Here is a 16,528-nt window from a genome sequence, read left to right as displayed (position 1 = left end):
CAGTGCCTTAAAAAAATATTCAACCCCCATCCCTTGTTCACTTAAATTAATATTACAACCATGGATTTTCATCAATTTAACTAAGAAATTTTATTTGTGAATCGAATGCTCCTTTTTCCACAGTGGGGGCCAAAAAATAAAAATAGTAAAGCATGAAAAACTACAAATTCAAAAACTGATATGTCAGCAGTTCAAAAGTATTCATCCCCCTTTGCTCAGTAGTTAGTTGAACCACCTCTCACAGCTATTAAAGCCAGTAGTCTTTTTGGATAAATCTCTATTAGTTTTTGCACTTTGGATGTTTGTTGGTCTTTGTAGTGCGTGGTTATTTGCAAATACTATTATCTTTCTTTATTTTGTGGGTGCCTGTAAGAAGATGAATCTCGAAGTTGCATATGGTATACATATTTGCATTCTTTCAATACCTAAATGGCATAATGCATACTTTGGTCATTTGTTCCTCCACCTCAACTTTTTGTATCTAGATGACCCAGAGGCATTTCATTCTTTCAGCCTGCAGCACATAATATAGAATTTAGCCAATTAATAATCTTTTTGCCAAATCATAACTGAACATTCTGTAAAAGTGCATCAGGCAGCATCTGTTAAAAGAAAATAAAGTTAACATTTCCAGATCAGAGATCATTCATAGGAATGAGTATTGGGCACATGGCCATATTTCAATGTCTGTTGACATTAATTCAAAATAACTAACCTATACCGCTGGAGAATCTCAGCAGGCCAGGCAGCACCTATGCAAAAAAGTAAGTAGTCAACATTTCAGGCTGAGGACTCGAAAAAAACGGTGAGAAGTCAGTGTTAGAAATTGGTGGGAGGGGAGGAAGAAGTGGCAGGTGATAGGTGAAACTGGGAGAGGGAGAGGAGTGAAGTAAAGAGCTGGAGAGTTGATTGGTGAAAAAGGTAAAGGCATGGAGAAGGGACAATCTGATAGGAGAGGATGGAAGACCAGGGAAGAAAGGGAAGGGGGAGGAGCACCAGAGGGAAGAAATGGGCAGTTAAGGAGATAATGGGAGGGGGGCAGTTACTGGAGTTTGATAAATAAATAATTGTGCCATCAGGTTGGAGACTACCCAGATGGAATATAAGGTGTTGCTCCACCAACCTGAGAGTAGGCTCATGTGGCAGTAGAGGAGGCCATGGACTGACATGTTGGAATGGATATGGGAAATAAAAATGAAATGGGTGGCCACTGGGAGATAGAAACATATAAAATCTGCAGCACATTACAGGCCCTTCAGCCCACAATGTTGTGCCAATCCTGCTTTTTCTGTTGGATGGCGCATAGGTCTGTCCGATATACAGGAGGCTACATCGGGAGCACTGGATACAGTAGATAACCCCAAGAGACTCACAGGTGAAGTGTCGCCTCACCTAGAAGGGCTGTTTGGGGCCCTGAATGGTAGTGAGGGAGGAGGTGTAGGGGCAGGTGTGGCACTTGTTCCACTTGCAAGGATAAGTACCAGGAAGGAGATCAGTGGGGAGGGATGAATCGAGGAGGGAATCACATAGGGAGTGATCTCTGCAGTTTGCAGAAAGTGGGGGGGGGAGGGAAAGATGTGCTTGTTGGTGGGATCCTGTTGGAGATGGCGGAAGTTACAGAGATTTATGCGCTCGTGTTTGTGAACCTTTACCATGTGATTGATTAATATTTCATTTTCACACCATTAAAATTGTAATGTCTACTTCTGATATTCAGGCATGCTGAGCATGAGACTATAATGATGTGCACATTAAAAATACAGGTGAATGTAGCTCAGTGCTCACTTTTCTTTAGAATATTAGATTATCTCTGCATTGAATCTAGAAGTATGGTATAGTACACCTCTAATGACCACTTTGATAACTTTTAATCACATTTTCTCATAGCTGAAGTCATCATCCCTTGATTATCTCCAAACTCTTGCTTCTCTTGTGACATTTGTGATATTTTTAAGGAAGAATTTGAAACTGGAAGTACATTTTGCCTGTATTAACTGTATCCATAATTCCATGGTTCCCCCATGCCACTTCTACATGGATGTATGAAGTGTCACTTTGAACACTGGAGTTAAAGCTATGGGTTGTGTTTATCATCACACCAATTGACTTTAAGGCATCTGTTAGTCTTGTGAGACCATGGATCTGCACCTGGAAAGTCTTCACTCTCCAGGGCGCAGGCCTGGGCAAGGTTGTATGGAAGACCAGCAGTTGCCCATGCTGCAATGTTGTCCAAGGGAAGGGCATTAGGACCCATACAGCTTCGCACCAGTGTCGTTGCAGAGCAATATGTGATTAAGTGCCTTGCTCAAGGACACAACATGTTGCCTCGGCTGGGGCTCGAACTCACGACCTTCAGGTCGCTAGTCCAATGCCTTAACCACTTGGCCATGTGCCCACACTATCAATTGACTTTAATTAAGCAGGAAAGCAGTGATGCATCTCATTTAAAAATATTGATGACAATCCAAGTTTCTCTTCATCTTTATAGAGTATTTTGTTAAAATTTATTTAGAATACCATATTCAGTTTTATTTTCCAATCTAAAGATAATAAAACCCTTGGAAAAATTTAGAGAAGAATCACTAATGGATAGCTAATTCATAGATACTTCCATGAGCAGAGTACTGGGGTTATGTCAATTTAGAGAGTGCAGACTCTGAGGAGATATGAATTGTTCAAAATTATAAAAAAGGTTACAATTTGGTGAATGAATAATATTTTTGAGTTGAGTAAATTACTTCATATAGGGGGTATATTATATGTTAATTATGATATTTAGCCAACTATACAAAATAAACTAAGAATAAGTAAATTGATAAATTCTATTGTCATGTATTGAGGTGCAGTGAAAGACTTTTTTTGCATGCCATCCATATAGATCATTTCAGCACATCAATGCATTGAGGTAGTACAATTGAAAGCAATAATAGAATGCAGAGTAAAGTGTTGCAGTTACAAAGTGCAGCAATATGTGTAGACAGAGTCTACAGAGCAGAGGCTGGTATGCTGAGTTGTGTGTACATCTCTCTGCAATTTCTTGTGGTCATGGGTAGAGCAGATGCCATCCAAGCTGTGATGCATTCAATGGGATGCTATCTATGGTGCATTGATAAAAAATTATTGATGTTCAGAAATGGCATACCAAATTTATTTAGCCTCATTGACGAAGTAGACGTACTGGCAAGCTTTTTTGGCTGTCCTATCTGAGTGGTTGGACTAGGTATGTTTAATCTTAAGAATTTGAAGCTTTCAACTTCCTTGACCTCAAATACATTGATGTAAACAGGACCATTTCATCGACACCCACCCCCCCACCGCCCCCCCCCGTCCTTGAAGTCAATGACCAGTTCTTCAGTTTTGCTGACATTGAGGGGAAGGTTGTTGTCATGACACCATTGCACTGGGTTTTTTTCCATATTGACTCAGTGTTGTTGGAGGTTTGGCCCATTGTGGTTTATCATCTGCAGTCTGGTAGGTGGAATTAGATAAGAAACTGGTGATATAGTCATGAATGCATAGGGAGTACAGTAGGGAGCTGAAGATACTGCCTTGTGGGGCACTAGTGTTCAGAATAATAACGGCAGAGGTATTGTTGCCCATCTTCTTTGATTATGGCCTATTGGTTAGGAAGTCAAGGATCCATTTGTAAAGAGACGTGTTGAGTCCCAGATCTAGGAATTTGGAGATGAGGTATTGAAGATGTAGTCAATAAACAATTGTGCAACGTAGGTATCTCTACTCTCCAGAGATGACAGTAAGTTCAAGGAGATAGTATCTGCCATATGGTAGGCAAATTGCAGTAGGTTGAGGTTGTGGCAGGCTGGAGCTGATTCGTACCATGACCAGCCTCTCAAAGCACAACATAATGGTGATGTCAGAGCTACTGAACAGATGGGAACCAATAGGGAAACATTAAAGATATTTGGAAATACCCCTGCAAGCTGATCTGCACAGGATCTAATGATATGGTTGGGGACATCAGATCAGTTGCTTTCTGTAGTCTCTCTCTCTGGAAAACTGACCTGACATCAGCAACAGTGACTGTAGGTTCATGTGCATTGAGGGTATAGGTACTGGTAGTGACATTTCAATCTCCTTCTGTTCGAAACATACATAGAATGCATAAGCTTATCGGGAAGGGATGCGCTTTGTCAGCGATGCTGCCCAGCTTTGTTATCAGGAAGTGCAAATGCATAACTTGCACAATGAATTTGAATGAAAATTATTAATAATAATAATTTCTTACTGTTTTAAAGGATGCTTCTCAATTAAATGGTGTTATTACTCAGACATTTGTTTTCTGCTACATTTGGTCTATTGGAGGAAATTTAACTGAGGACCACTGGGACAACTTTGATACATTTGTGCGTCATCAGTTTGAAGATCATCCTGAGGCTAAGGTATCTATAAAGTAAATAAACAAATACATTGCCTTTCATAACCAATATATCTCTGATGAATGGTATGAAGTAAAAAGCCAACTGGTGCAGCTACTCATATGGTCAAGCAGCGTCTGAGAAGTCAAAAGGATGGTCAACATTTCAAGCCATGACTCTGCACCAGAACTGAGAATGTAAAGGGAAGATAGCCAGTATAAAGAGTTGAAAGAGATGGATAAGACAGGAATTGGTAGGTAATAGATGGAATGGAGTGAAGTGGGGCATGATGAACAGATAGAGCTAGGAGGGGGAAGGGTGGGGATATGTTTAAAGACAGAGGCTGGTGGGTGATAGGTGGAATCATGTAAAGAGAAAATAGACAATTAAAAAAACAAATGCAAGAAAATCTGCAGATGCTGGAAATCCGAAGCAATACACACAAAATTCTGGAGGAACTAAACTGGCCAGGCCGCATCTATGAAAAAGAGTAAATAGTCAACGTTTCGGGCTGAGACCCTTCATCAATACAACTATCAGGACATAGACAATTGGAGCCCATTGGGAGTGGGTGAATCGGAAGGTAGAGACAAGGTTGGAAGATGGTAAGTGGAATCAGATAAGGAAACGAAGAGGAGCAGGTAAAAGATGGAGGAGATAGGCAAGGTAGGCCAGTGCAGAAGAAACCCAGGTGGATATTTATGTGTGTGATTGGTATAAATTTGGTTGGAAGAGGTCAATGCAAATCTCTAACTCAGTTGGAAGAGCTGTTTTGGTCCCTGGCTGAAGGTGTAGGGATAATTTCTTGTACCTCCTACTACCACAGAAAAATAGTCAGGAGATGGGGAAGGGTGGAGAGGGTTGAGCAGACCAGGGAGACACAGATAGAGTGGTGTTTACAAAAAAACAGAAAGGGGGAAGGAGGAAGATGACTATTGGTGGGATCCTGGGAACTAAAATGATATGTAATGGCCATTTTGAACTTCCAGTTGCATGTCACTTTATCTCCCTTCTCATTCCCACATCAACCTGTCTGTCCTTGCAATAATGAAGCCAAAGGCTGTCTAGATTAAAAAAAAAACTCTTATTCCACTTCAGTAGTCCATGACCCTATGGTAGAAGCATTGATTTTTTTTTTCTATTTTATGTTACCCATTTATTTACTATTCCTTTCCCGTTTCTCCCTGTCCACCCAGCTTTCTTTTTCTTTTGTTCATCTTTCCCATTTCCTTCTGTCCACTGCCTACACAACTATACATCAGGGTTTCTTCTCCCCTGATCTACTTTTCCTTCCTCCCCTGCAATCTGTTTCCATTTGCCTAGTATTCTTCATTATCTGGTTCCACATCACCCTCCAGCTTCTTTCCTACCTTTCTCTCCCCCATATCCCACCCAGCTCCATCTGCCCATTTTCCCTTATCTGTTTCTACCTATCATCCAACAACATTTACTTCAAAATTACCCTCTCTCCTTCCCTCAGCTGGGTCTATCTACCTGTCCTCTGCAAGTTCACCTTGTTCTCCTTATGACCTCTGAGCTCCTTCCTCACCTCTCCCTCTCATCTCTTTATACTGGCAAAATTCTCTCTCCGCTCACAGTCACAGCTTGTGATTTTTCTCTAGGTTCCAACATGTGCAGTTTCTTTTGTCTCTAAATAATATGTGGTGTTGTCAAATTTCTTTCTGGGAATCTCTGAAGTGTTTTTGTGCACAATTACTCAAGATCATAAATTATAGGAACAGGAATGGAAAATCTGGTCCCTCAAGCCAGATCTTACCATTCAACATGATCATGGCTGATCTAACCCAGAATTCTAATCAGGTCCTGTGCCTGTACCACATAAGCTTGCCATGCTAGTGTAGCAGTTAGCACAACGCTAATACAGCTTACGGCGTTGGAGTTCGGAGTTCAATTCTGAAGCTGTCTGCAAGAACTTTGTATGTACTTCCCATGGGCATGTGGATTCCCTCTGGGTGCTGCAGTTTTCTCCCACATTCCAAAGACATATTGCTTAGTAGGTTACGGTAATTGGTTATTGTCAATTGTCCTGTGATTAGGTGGGTTGCTGGCCAATGTGGCTCATTGAGTCAGATTACCTGTTCCTCTCCGTATCTCTAAATAAATAAAAAATACTTAATTCCATGATCTTTCAACAATATATCTCCTTACTTTTTGCATACTTCCAGATTGCTTGCATACTTTAAATGAATGAGAGGTAATTTCATTGAAACCTGAGCAACACATGCTGGAGGAGCTCAGCAGGCCAGGCAGCATCTAGAAAAAGATCAAAGTCAACGTTTCGAGCCGAAACCTAGTTAGCGTAATAGCCGGCCAGTGCTGTAGTGGTCCTGGGTTCAAATTCAGCTGGCTGCTTGCGCTCTTTTCATCTGAGCTGGGTTGAGTGTCAAGCTCGCAACTTGGCCTTTTAAAAATCAGACAACTACTAGAGAAATGGCAATTGCCACCTGATGTGCCACCAAGGCATAGAGAGGGACAACAACTTACCTGAATGTGGTTCAACTTTGCTGCATTGTGAGTAAAACACAATTGTTACAGGAGTGATCAATAATAAGAATAGAATAGGAATAGATTAGCCTAATTTCTGTATCACTTCTCCAAAATTTTAAAGATTTTGAAATATATATACTGTATATATTAAAAGCTTTTCTTATCTTTCTTTAGTTACCAACCTCTGGTGACCTGTGGAACTATTACATGGACTTTGATAACAACCGACTAGATCCATGGGACAGAATTATTCCCAGTTTTAAGTACAACAGTCAAATACCATTTTTTGAGATGCTTGTTCCCACAACAGACACTGTACGATTTGGGTATCTGTTGGAAAAGCTTCTTGATGTTCATCACTCTGTTCTTTTCACTGGGATAACCGGAGTGGGCAAGGTAAAATACAGTTCTAGTCATTTTTCTATGTGAATTATATTAAAAATAGAATCAGAAAGATTTTTTTTGTATATATAATTAACACCTGTGATAAATAAAATGAAATTCTTTATCTCAGTATGTATGTCACATGATTATTGTTTGTAAAGAGATGGATTATCACAGCATTTACTTGAAATAATTTCTAGTTGCCACCTATCTCTGAATTTGAAGGGAAACATGGGAAGAAAAAAATTGTATCCTTCGATGTTTTTGATTGCATTGCATGCAAGAATGCTTCTCAAGTGGTTGTGCTTTTCTGGTGCAATTGCAGTTGTTACGTTACATCTCATTTTCACACAGAATGCCTTGGATGAGTTTACCTGTTACCCATTTGACTTCAACTTGATTGTTATTTCAATTGTTTTCCTGTTGGACTGTACTTCTCACAACACTAGGAATTTGGCAGCCTGTCTCCTTAGGCAGGTTAAGCAATATCTGTGGGCAGTCCATTTTTCAGGTTGAGACTCTTAATCATGACTATTCATCATGGCTGGACTGAATAGGCCGGCTTTCTTTTTCTTGGAGCAGAGAAAACTGAGGGGGTCCTGATGGAGTACAGAACTGTGAGGAACATAGATAGGGTAGACAATGGTAAACTTTGTGTTCTACCATAGGTATCTGTAATCAGAAGGTAAGGGATAATAAGTCTGGATGGCAAACAATTCATAGGAGGAACTCAGTGGGTCAGGTGCCATCTGTGGGGAGAAAAGAATTGTTGATGGTTCAGATTTAGAAGGGATAGGATTTTTTAGTTTGGGAGTGGTTGGAGATTGGAATGTTTTGTCTAAGAAGGTGGTGAAGACCTAGACTTCTACAGCATATGACAAAACAACTAGATGAACATTTGAATTGCCAAAGTATAGAAGACTATGGACCAAGACTAAATGGGAATAGTATAGATGGATATAGTACATAGAATATTACAGCATAAGAATAGGCCCTGCGACTCATGTTGTCTGTGCTAACCATGATGCCAATTTAAACTGATTTCATTTGCATACAGATGGTCTATATCCCTCCATTCACTACGCTTGTGTGTATGTCTAACTGTCTCTTAAATGTTGCTATTATATCTGCTTCTAGGACTTCCACTGGCAGTGTGTTCTGGGAGCTGACCATTTTCTTATTGTAAAGCTGTGGGGAAAACAGGAATGTAATGGTGATAGGGAATTAATTGATTAATGGAACAAGCAGGAGATTCTGTCAACAAGAACAAGATTCCTGGATGGTGCCAGGGTCAGAACTTCTTGGATTGAGTCCAAAGCTTTCTTAAGGTGGAAGGGTGAACAGTCAGAAATCATGGTCCACATCAGTACCAATGATATACGGAAGGATGACATGATCCTTGAAAGAGAGCTCAGGAAGTTAGGTAAACAACAGGAATTCTGCAGATGCTGGAAATTCAAGCAACACACATAAAAGTTGCTGGTGAACGCAGCAGGCCAGGCAGTGTCTCTAGGAAGAGGTGCAGTCGACGTTTCAGGCCGAGACCCTTCGTCAGAACTAACTGAAGGAAGAGTGAGTAAGGGATTTGAAAGTTGGAGGGGGAGGGGGAGATCCAAAGTGATTGGAGAAGACAGGAGGGGGAGGGATAGAGCCAAGAGCTGGACAGGAGATAGGCAAAAGGGATACGAGAGGATCATGGGACAGGAGGTCCAGGAAGAAAGACAAGGGGGGGGGAGGACCCAGAGGATGGGCAAGGGGTATATTCAGAGGGACAGAGGGAGAAAAAGGAGAGTGAGAGAAAGTATGTGTGTATAAAAATAAGTAACAGATGGAGTACGAGGGGGAGGTGGGGCATTAGCGGAAGTTAGAGAAGTCGATGTTCATGCCATCAGGTTGGAGGCTACCCAGACGGAATATAAGGTGTGTTCCTCCAACCTGAGTGTGGCTTCATCTTTACAGTAGAGGAGGCTGTGGAAGTTAGGTACCAAGTTAAAAGACATAACCCCAGGGTGGTGACCTGTACAAATGGGATGGTTTGCACTCAAAATGGAGGGGATCAGAATCCTTGGGGATAGTTTGCTAGTGCTGCCCTGGGACTTTAAACTAGAATTGCAGTGGGGTGGGAACCAGACTGCTAGGACAGCAAATGGAGTGGTTGTGGAAAAAGTAGATGTTAAGCCTACAGGCAAAGATATAACTCGACTGTGTAATGGGCAAGGTGGGGTTAATGTTCTGAGATGCATCTATTTCAATGTGGGAGATATTTGTAGGTACTGTATAATAGCTTAGAACATGGATCAACATGTGGAATTCGGGTAGAATTAGGACATTAGTGAGATTTGGTTGCAGGAAGGGTAGGACTGGCAGCTCTGCTTTTTGGGTCTTTGATGTTTTAGATATGATAGAGATGCAGTTCCTAAAGGGGGAGGGGTGGCATTACACATCAGTAAAAATGTCATGGCAGTGTTCAGAGAGGACATACTTGGAAGGCTTGTCTACTGTGGCGATATGGGTGGAAACGAGGAATTAAAAGGATGACCTAAAAAAAAGGAATACATTGTACAACCCCCAATAGTCAGTGTGATTTAGAGGAACACATTTGTTGAGAGAGAGCGAGAGAGAGCAGACAGTTACAAGAAATATAAGGTTATAACAAGTGAATTTAACTTTCCACGTGTTGTCTGGGACTCCCATATTGTAAAGGGAATGGATGGGAAAGAGTTTGTCAAATGTGTTCAGGAAAGTTTCTTTAATCAATATGTAGAGATCCCAACTAGAGAAAACACAATACTGGATCTCCATTCAGGGAATGAGACATGGCAGATGACAGATGTGTGTATCAACGAACACTTTGTATCTAGTAATGATAATTCCATTAGTTTCAAGGTAATTATGGAGAAGAATAGGACTTGTCCTCATTTTGGGATTCTAAATTGGAATGAAGCCAATTTTGATGCCACTAGAAGGGATCTTGAAGGCATCAGGATAGTTGCCTTCTGGTAAAGTGATAGTTGGTAAGTGGGAAGCTTTCAAAAGTAAAATATTGAGAGTATAGGATCTCCATGTTCCTGCTAGAATAAAAGGCAAAGCTAACAGGTTTACGAAATTTTGGATATCAAAGGATATTGAGGCCCTGGTGAAGAAAAAGAAGGAAGCACGTATCAGGTATGGACAAATGGGATCAAGTATGGTGCTTGAGGAGTATAAGAAATGCAAGAGCACACTAGAGAGAAAACAGGTGGGCTAAAAGAGGACACGTGGTTGCTCTGGCATACAAGGTGAAAGAGAATCCCAAGTGATTTTATACCTACTGTATATTAAGATCAAAAGGATAGACCGCTGGACTAAGTGTGTAAATGTAGGAGGGGACTATGTTGAAAAATAAATGTGCTAGGTTTTCTAAAATTGACTCCTTCTACCTAGGCCACGAATTTATCAATCACCCTTCGTACACAATGACATATATGTATTTTGAAGATAAATTTACTTCGAATTTTAATAATTTAGATGATAATGTGGTAATCTGGATCAGCAAATCTGTGGATGACATCAAGTTTGGGGTGTAGTGGACAGCGAGGATGGACTTCAAAACTTGCCAGCTAAGAAGATGGGCCAAAAAAAAGGCAGATGGAAGTGATGCAGACAAGTGGAAGGTGTTGCTCTTTAGGAGAACTTAAGTTTAGGCTTAACGGAAGTTTTAAATTGATCTGAGTGGAGAAGAGAATTACGTTGTGAGTGGTTAAGATCTGGAATGCAAGAGGCATTTAGATAGTCACACGAATGTAAGGAAATGCAATGAGTCCATATTTCCAACATGTCAGCATGGATCACATGGTCCATCTCTGTACAGCACTGCTCTGTGACTCACTAATAGAGAATCCCAGCTTGGGTTTATTAGTTGTCATCAGTGCTCTGTAGCTTTTGACCAAAATCTCCTTGGAGAACCTGATGTTACAGGATAGTTGTGACCAGTCAAGTTTTGAACTGTTTTTTCATATTTCTTGTAGCAACAATTATGAGTAGCCTCATTTAATAATAACATGTATGCATTTTTCTTGACCTTCTTTGCAAGTTAGGTCACCACCCGGTGCTGTTTTTCTTTAATGTTAAGATTATGCAGTATGATGGTGTACTGCTGAGCTCCAGTGAATAAGGGATTAGAAAAACATGTAAAATTAATTGTTAATCACTTTTGGTAGCTCATTACTTTTCTCGTATCTCCTTAGTGGTTCTCCATGGACAAAATTAAGTTAAGTGACTCAAAGAGGATTAGTTTAGCCTTACCATCTTGTAGGCTCCAGTCCTTTGGTCTGTAAACCACAATGTGTATGGTACAGTGTGCAGTCTACTCACTTCGTTAACTGTTATAACACTGAAAGAAACAATTAGGTCCAATTGGTCCTAATTAATGAATCCACCACTTATTTAAGGAGCGCTAATCATATTTAATCCAGTAAATTTGAACGTAAGCATTATAATTTGAGCAAAAAACTCGAGTCCTTCTATGTGCATTTCTAAGGGTGGTTCTGCACAGCTGGTTAAAAATGTATGTATCTTTCATGTTATATGCTTCAGAGGTAAAATAAATACCGTTTTGTTATTAAAAGACTTGATGTATATTTTCTAATGATTTTATATTCTTCTTCTAGTCTGTGGTTGCACGAAGTTTGTTGACTCAAATACAAGATGAGGCGGGTTATGTTCCAGTTTATATTAACTTCTCTGCTCAGACATCATCATCAAGGACACAAGAGATAATTGAATCAAAATTAGAAAAGAAACGAAAGAACATAATTGGTAGGACATGGTTACAAAAATAATCATAATCTATATATATAATGATGGTGAACTTAACAAAATAAAATTTTAAGTATAGTCAAGGTCTCAAAATGTTATTCCATTATTTTAATGTACAATGGATAGACTTAATAACAAAATACAATTTTTATTGTTATATATTTTGCCTGCTGTATATGGTGAAAAAAATCGTACTGTTACCCTCTGTGTTTCCGTAGATCATACTTTCTTTCAATGTATCCTCAGTATTGACAAGTAGGCCTGATTTTTTTGAGCTAAGCAGCTGACAAATGCTATTGTTACAGCCTAATTAGGAATAGAGCCATTGCTGGAGTCATAGCAGCCCTCGATTAAGTCTGGAAGGTAAGAAAGTCGCCATTGCTAGGGGGAGCAATTAGTAACTGAGGTTTTCAGGACAGTGGAGGAGGATGCAGGTAATTTGCTTAAGGAGAAGTGGCCATGGAGTACTGATGTTAGAACAGTGGATTTTTGTGTTTGGAAGGATTTGGGATTTTTTTTGTTTGGGAGGAACGCATGTAATCCTGCTGCTCTTCTCATAGCTTTCTTGTTGCAAATGTTAACATTGCATTGTACCATACTGCTAGAATGTAGCAAGTGGGCTGGAATATTCAAAAATGCATATGTATGAATAAAATTTTCTAGATATTATGTTTTGTAGCCTGGGGAAAAGTATACACTCGGGACGACAAATACTTTTTTTTCGGGTTTTAATTCCTTTATCTGTTTTAGATGTTTAAGTGCCGGAAGAGGGTCTCAAAACAAAATGAACGAATTTACAACCAGTTCTTGCCGTTACAATCTCAGTTTAACTTTCGATCCACACCCTTGTATATTGATGAATTGCGTATGCAGTGTAAAAATACATAAAGCAAACTGCACAAAACTAATGCAGAACTAATACAGAACTAATATGGTACTGGCAATTCTACTTGGCTGGTAAGGAACTTTGCACAAGCCACGCTTTCCAGCGCTGATGCCTTCATTCGTGAAAATCATTCCTCACCATGCCCAGTATTTGCAGCTATTAGCCTAAGCCAGCCAGCAGTGGACAACATATCCTTTTCCTCTCCATTCAAGTGTTCTTGAAAGAACTGCTCGGTCAGGGTGCTTACTTGACTACCTGTGTCCAACAGACAACGGACAGCGACACCTGAAATTTCAAGCTCAACAACTAGACATGTTCCTATGGCACATTGCAGGAACTGGTCACGGGATAGCTGTACATTATCTATATCTATGAGGTTCGGCTGAATTGCCCGACTCCTAACCTCTTGAGGGCAGGAGGACGCAGACTCCACTTCCCTTGCCCCCTGCGTCCGTGGGCAATCCTTGGTCAAATGCCCTCCCACCTGACAGTTGAAGCATATTGGTTGCCCATCTTCTGTGAACCTAGGCTGTAACTTATGCCTACTGCTAGTAGCGCATGTAAAATCCCTCTGCACAGTGAGATCTTTTACTGCTTGAGTCAATTCACAAAGGGCTTTGCCCTGCTCTGCGGCTACTTTAAGGACGTCATCTAATGTGACAGACTCAGATTCCCGAGCTTTAAGAATCGAACATTGGGCCTGGCTACTGCTACACTTTGACTTTCCAGACTTTGTATTTCCCAGGGGATCTTCTACAAGCCACAGAAGAGCCTCTTCTCCAACTTCTATCATCGAGGACTCAGGGTGGTCCCGCATGAATCTGTGGAGCTCCCTTCTGAGGGGAGGATCCCTGATTCCCCCTATAAATTGACCTCTTAGCACTACCCTCTTATTGGTCACGGCATCAGGGGAGTGCTTCAGTAGCAAGTTAAAAGCTTGAGCATGTGAAAACTCTCTTACATCTTCACTCTCATGCTGCTTGCGACTGTGGAAGCTGTGCCACAGCTGGGGTGCACTACGCTTGTCTCTAAAAAGCTTCCCTGAGATAGGTGAACAAGTCATCAGCCCGGTCTTCCTCAGCATCACTGCGCATATGTGCTTCCTCTAAGGCTGTACCCCTGAGCAGGGACATAAGAAAGTCATACCGATCCTGGTCAGACTGATTTCTCGTATGAAGTGCACGTTGTACTTCTTCAATAAAGTTATCAACAGACCTCACATCTTTCTCAACATTCCCCATAAATGGAACAATGTGTCTTTCCCTTCGGACATATACATAGGACCTTCTGCTTAATTTATCTATGGTTGCCATGGCTTCATCATATCTACTACAGTATACAATTCCCTAATTTGTTCATTCAAATCAAGTTCAACTGGTGTGTCCTTTGAGTGTAACATAGCAAAACTTAAGTCTTTAAAGTTTTCACAACAAGCCTGCAAAAGAAGTCGCTGCCGTCCTTTGCTGCAAACTCGATGGCTTCACAGCCCGCAGTTCCCTGGATCCAAGTCTCCGTTCTGCGTCCTGACGTCAGTCGCTGACGTCCCAGCCCATTCCCGAGGCTCTACCGTGCTCTCCATGTGGCAACAGGCGCTCCTTCCTTCCGCCCGAGGGGAACAGCGGTCCTAGTCCAGGACTACCGCTATTGTATTAGGTATTGTATATTATACTGCATACAATAATCAGAGACCCTCTAAACTGGCTTGGAATTAACCCCACTCCTGGTACCAAATTTTGTAGCCTGGAGAAAAGTACACACTCAAGACGACAAATACTTTTTTTTTCGGGTTTTAATTCCTTTATCTGTTTTAGATGTTTTAGTGCCAGAAGAGGGTCTCAAAACAAAACAAACGAATTTACAACCAGTTCTTGCCATTACAATCTTAGTTTAACTTTCGATCCACGCCCTTGTGTATCGACGAATTGCGTATACAGTATAAAAATACATAAAGCAAGCCACACAAAACTAATACAGAAGTAATATGGTCGTGGCAATTCTACTTGGCTGCTGTGGAACTTTGCAAAAGCTACGCTGTCCAGTGCCAATGCCTTCACTTGTGAAAATCGTTCCTCACCAAGCCCAGTATCTCTGGGAGGAACTTAATCCCAAAGCCCCACCAGCTTCTTCTGCCGAAAACAAAAACGGTCTTCCCACTATCCCGCGCGTATGTAATGACATCACCATCTTCATTTAAAGGCACAGACAACTATTCTAACATCACCTGGATGGATGCCTAAGTACACTCTTAACGATAATGAATAAGATTCGACAGTCACCCGGTTACATATGTAATGCAAGAAAACTAGATTTTCTTCCTTCACCAACATAAAACTTGTATTTATAAATGTTAGGTAGATCTTTGTGTTTGTAAGTGTGAGATAGATTTAAGAAAGGTATAAAAACAACTTCCCAAATGTAGACTGGGTCCTCCTTAACACAAGAGATTTAGATGGGGCAAAATTTGTTGGGTTCACCAGTAAGGTTTCTTGAATCAATGTGTAGATAGTTCAACAAGCAGAGGGGTCATACTGGATCTCATATTGAGTGATTAGCCTGGCCAAGTGACTGATGTTAACAGTTAGGGAATAGTGCTCACAATTCCTTAAGTTTTAAGATAGTTATGAATAAGTATAACTATGGGCCTTGTGAAGGAGTATTTAATTGCAGCAGGGCAAATTATGACAGTATTAGGCAGGAACACGGGAGATTTCATTGGGAGCAGCTGTTTTGAGGCAAAACTGGCATGTGGAAGGTGTTTAAAGACCAACTGCACAGAATACAGGACAGATATGTTCCAGTAAGGAGAAAGGAAGGACAGCATGGTCAGAAACCTTGGATGTCAAGCTGGTTGGTGAACTTAGGGAACAACAAATAGGAAGCGTTTGTAAGGTTAGGAAGCTATAATCAAACAGAACCTTTGAGAATTATAAAGAAGCTAGAACAGAACTCCAGAAGAAAATTAGGAGAGCCAGGAGAGGCCATGAAAAGTCCTTGGGAAGTAGGATTAAAGAGAACCGAGAGCTTTCATACAGTCTTTGAGATCAAGCAGATAACTAGGTTAGGGTTAAGACCTGTTGAGGATAAAGTTTCTTCAGATACATAAAGTGTAAGTGAGAGGCAAAAGTGGATATCAGACCACTAGAAAACAATGCTGGAGAGGTAGTAATGGCGGACAATGAAATGGCGGATGAACTGAATAAGTATTTTGCATCAGTCTTCGCTGTGGAAGACTCTAGCAGTATGGTGGAAGTTCCAGGTGTCGGGAAGCATGAAGTGTGTGAAGTTACCATAACTAGAGAGAAGGTTGTTAGGAAACTGAAAAGCCTGAAGGTAGATAAGTCACCTGGACCAGATGGTTTATGACCCAGAGTTCTGAAAAAAGTGGCTAAAGAGATCATTAAAGAGAGGCAGTAATAATGATCTTTCAAGAATCACTAGATTCTGGAATGGTTCCGGAAGACTGGAAAATTGCAAATGCCACTCCACTCTTCAAGAAGGGAGAAAGGCAGAAGAAAGGAAACTGCTGGCCAGTTAGTATGACCTCAGTGGTTGGGAAGAGATTTTCAAAGCAGAGGTT

General features: G+C 40.8%; 1 protein-coding gene across 3 annotated transcripts in view; it reads left to right on the top strand.

Moving 5' to 3' along the window:
- The window catches only part of dnah6 (dynein, axonemal, heavy chain 6), a 408,231-nt gene that overhangs the window by 188,989 nt on the left and 202,714 nt on the right, over positions 1 to 16,528 (top strand). For all 3 annotated transcript variants that reach the window (XM_072258211.1, XM_072258210.1, XM_072258212.1), the window contains 3 exons: positions 4,257 to 4,400; positions 7,059 to 7,280; positions 11,918 to 12,065. In XM_072258211.1, the coding sequence (XP_072114312.1) occupies positions 4,257 to 4,400; positions 7,059 to 7,280; positions 11,918 to 12,065 (514 nt within the window). The remainder of the gene's footprint in view (positions 1 to 4,256; positions 4,401 to 7,058; positions 7,281 to 11,917; positions 12,066 to 16,528) is intronic.

This window comes from Mobula birostris, chromosome 5 (genome assembly GCF_030028105.1).
Source record: "Mobula birostris isolate sMobBir1 chromosome 5, sMobBir1.hap1, whole genome shotgun sequence".
In the NCBI taxonomy this organism is placed as follows: domain Eukaryota; kingdom Metazoa; phylum Chordata; class Chondrichthyes; order Myliobatiformes; family Myliobatidae; genus Mobula; species Mobula birostris.
Note: the sequence above shows the minus strand (reverse complement) of the source record. Positions and strands in the feature narration are given on the sequence as shown.